General features: G+C 35.7%; 1 protein-coding gene across 1 annotated transcript in view; it reads right to left on the reverse strand.

The window, feature by feature from the left end:
* The window catches only part of rad50 (RAD50 homolog, double strand break repair protein), a 26,314-nt gene extending 25,661 nt beyond the window's left edge, over positions 1-653 (reverse strand). Inside the window, exons 1-2 of the mRNA XM_016537052.1 lie at positions 544-653; positions 93-247 (exon numbers count right to left, since the gene is read on the reverse strand). Coding sequence (XP_016392538.1) covers positions 93-221 — 129 coding nt within the window. The 5' untranslated portion in view covers positions 222-247; positions 544-653. The remainder of the gene's footprint in view (positions 1-92; positions 248-543) is intronic.
* Between the last annotated feature and the right edge of the window lie 1,248 nt (positions 654-1,901).

The raw sequence follows: 1,901 nt of genomic DNA on the forward strand, positions 1-1,901 counted from the left end.
TATATTAAATGATCAGGTTTTCGTATTGCTTATGTGAATTTTTCTTTTTTACATTTTATCAGTATCATAATTACTGACAGCAATATACAAACCGTTTTTCCAGCTCCATTAGGTCCCACAAGGACCGTCAGAGGGCTGAAGAAGGTGATCACTTGTTTGTCTTTATCCTCAACTCCAAAACTTCTTACTCCCAGGATACTCATCTTTTCAATCTTAGACATTTTGGACCAGTGCTTCGACTTGTAGCCTTGAAACGATATACAATTAAGTGCAGTGAAAATCAGTGCACATAATGGAAAAAAAAACTTTACATTTGAAATAACAGGAACGAGAAGATGATATTGTCTATCACTTGCCATGCTAACGAAATCCAGTGAAGTTAATTAACGTTAGACAGTACAAAATAACTACTTAGACAAGTGGCATATGCAGTTTCATAATACATTCATATAATAATGCAGTCGTTCTAGAATGCTGCAGTGCTAGCAAAGGTGTAAAAACATTAACATTGATATAGAATAGCATAGCGTTTTATTAGAATACCTCACACAGGATAAATAAAGCAGTAAACGCCACGTAAACAGAAGTTCCGGTTTGTATTGACTGCACGCACTCAATCGTGTGTTTCCCGCGTCGGCGCAGTGACGTACTTCCGCATTCAACTCACCCTCAAATAAAACTACAAATCCCAACATGCACAGCGGTCATTTCCATTTAATAACGAATAAATGAAATACAAGTAATTATATTTATAATTACATAATATTGCAAAAGAAACGATATTCACTTATTTCCTCCGAAGCCCCAGCTGTGACCACACACGTGCAATTTAATTTAATTAACTTGTCTTGATTTTACTGAAATACTACAGCTGAATAATCAAATAGGGTATTTTGTAGTATCACTCATATTATTGCTTATATTGAAACAGGATTTGCTGTAGTAGTAGTTCAGCTTATGAAAACATATCAAATGCGTATGTCATGAGCTGCAACTTTCCTGAGGAAACCGCCTTGTTAGTTCAGTATATTAAACATTAATACTACCAAAGTTAGGTTTGTAAATATGGCCCTGAAAAACATTAAGCATGTGTGAAATGGTCGGACTGTTTCACTCTTCAAGGATTTCAAAGGCTCATGGTGTAATGAGTGGGATGTTTAGTCCACTAGACCTGCAAACCTCCACACACAATCGCTCAGATCTGCACAACCTTCCTTCTCATGCTGATTCTTGTCTGTAAGTACTTTAAAGCTGGATCTACGTTATGTAATTTAATCCTGACAATGTGGAGCCGGAGAAAAGTTTGACGCGTGTTCTTTGTTGGTCCGTGGAGTCACATTTTAAATCACGGTGGTTTGTCAAAACGACAAAATATCGTTAATTTGCTACAATTTATTATTTTTTTTATCCAAATATATCGTTTCAAAATCACCGTGATTTTGGCATATCCTGTTGCTTATATTCACATTTATGATTTATCTGGAGTGCAGATACCTTCCATTGGAAGTTTATTGTCGTTGTTATACCACACCCGTCCACTTGGTGGTGGTGTTTCGCTGCTGTTTGATAACTGTAAGGACGTTCAGTTTAGTTCTAGGTAGGTTGCAGTTTTCTAAGTAGGTTTATAGAAAACGGAAGATTATCAAATCGCACTTAATATGAAAAAGAAGAGACACTATATATTTGATGGCATTTATTTAGCGCAAAGCTTAATTTTCAGCAGCCATTATAAAACAGTCATTTTAAATTGAACGTAAATTCTAGTAATACATACTATTACTGTTTTTACTGTATTGCTCAATCAAATAAATGCAGCCTTGGTGAGTATAAGAGACTCATTTTAGCATTTCAAACACACAGCTGTTTTTCTTTGTAGCATTGCAGCAGATGGGTAATGGGGA

Source organism: Sinocyclocheilus rhinocerous, unplaced genomic scaffold (assembly GCF_001515625.1).
Source record: "Sinocyclocheilus rhinocerous isolate Xijiao unplaced genomic scaffold, SAMN03320098_v1.1 scaffold95, whole genome shotgun sequence".
In the NCBI taxonomy this organism is placed as follows: domain Eukaryota; kingdom Metazoa; phylum Chordata; class Actinopteri; order Cypriniformes; family Cyprinidae; genus Sinocyclocheilus; species Sinocyclocheilus rhinocerous.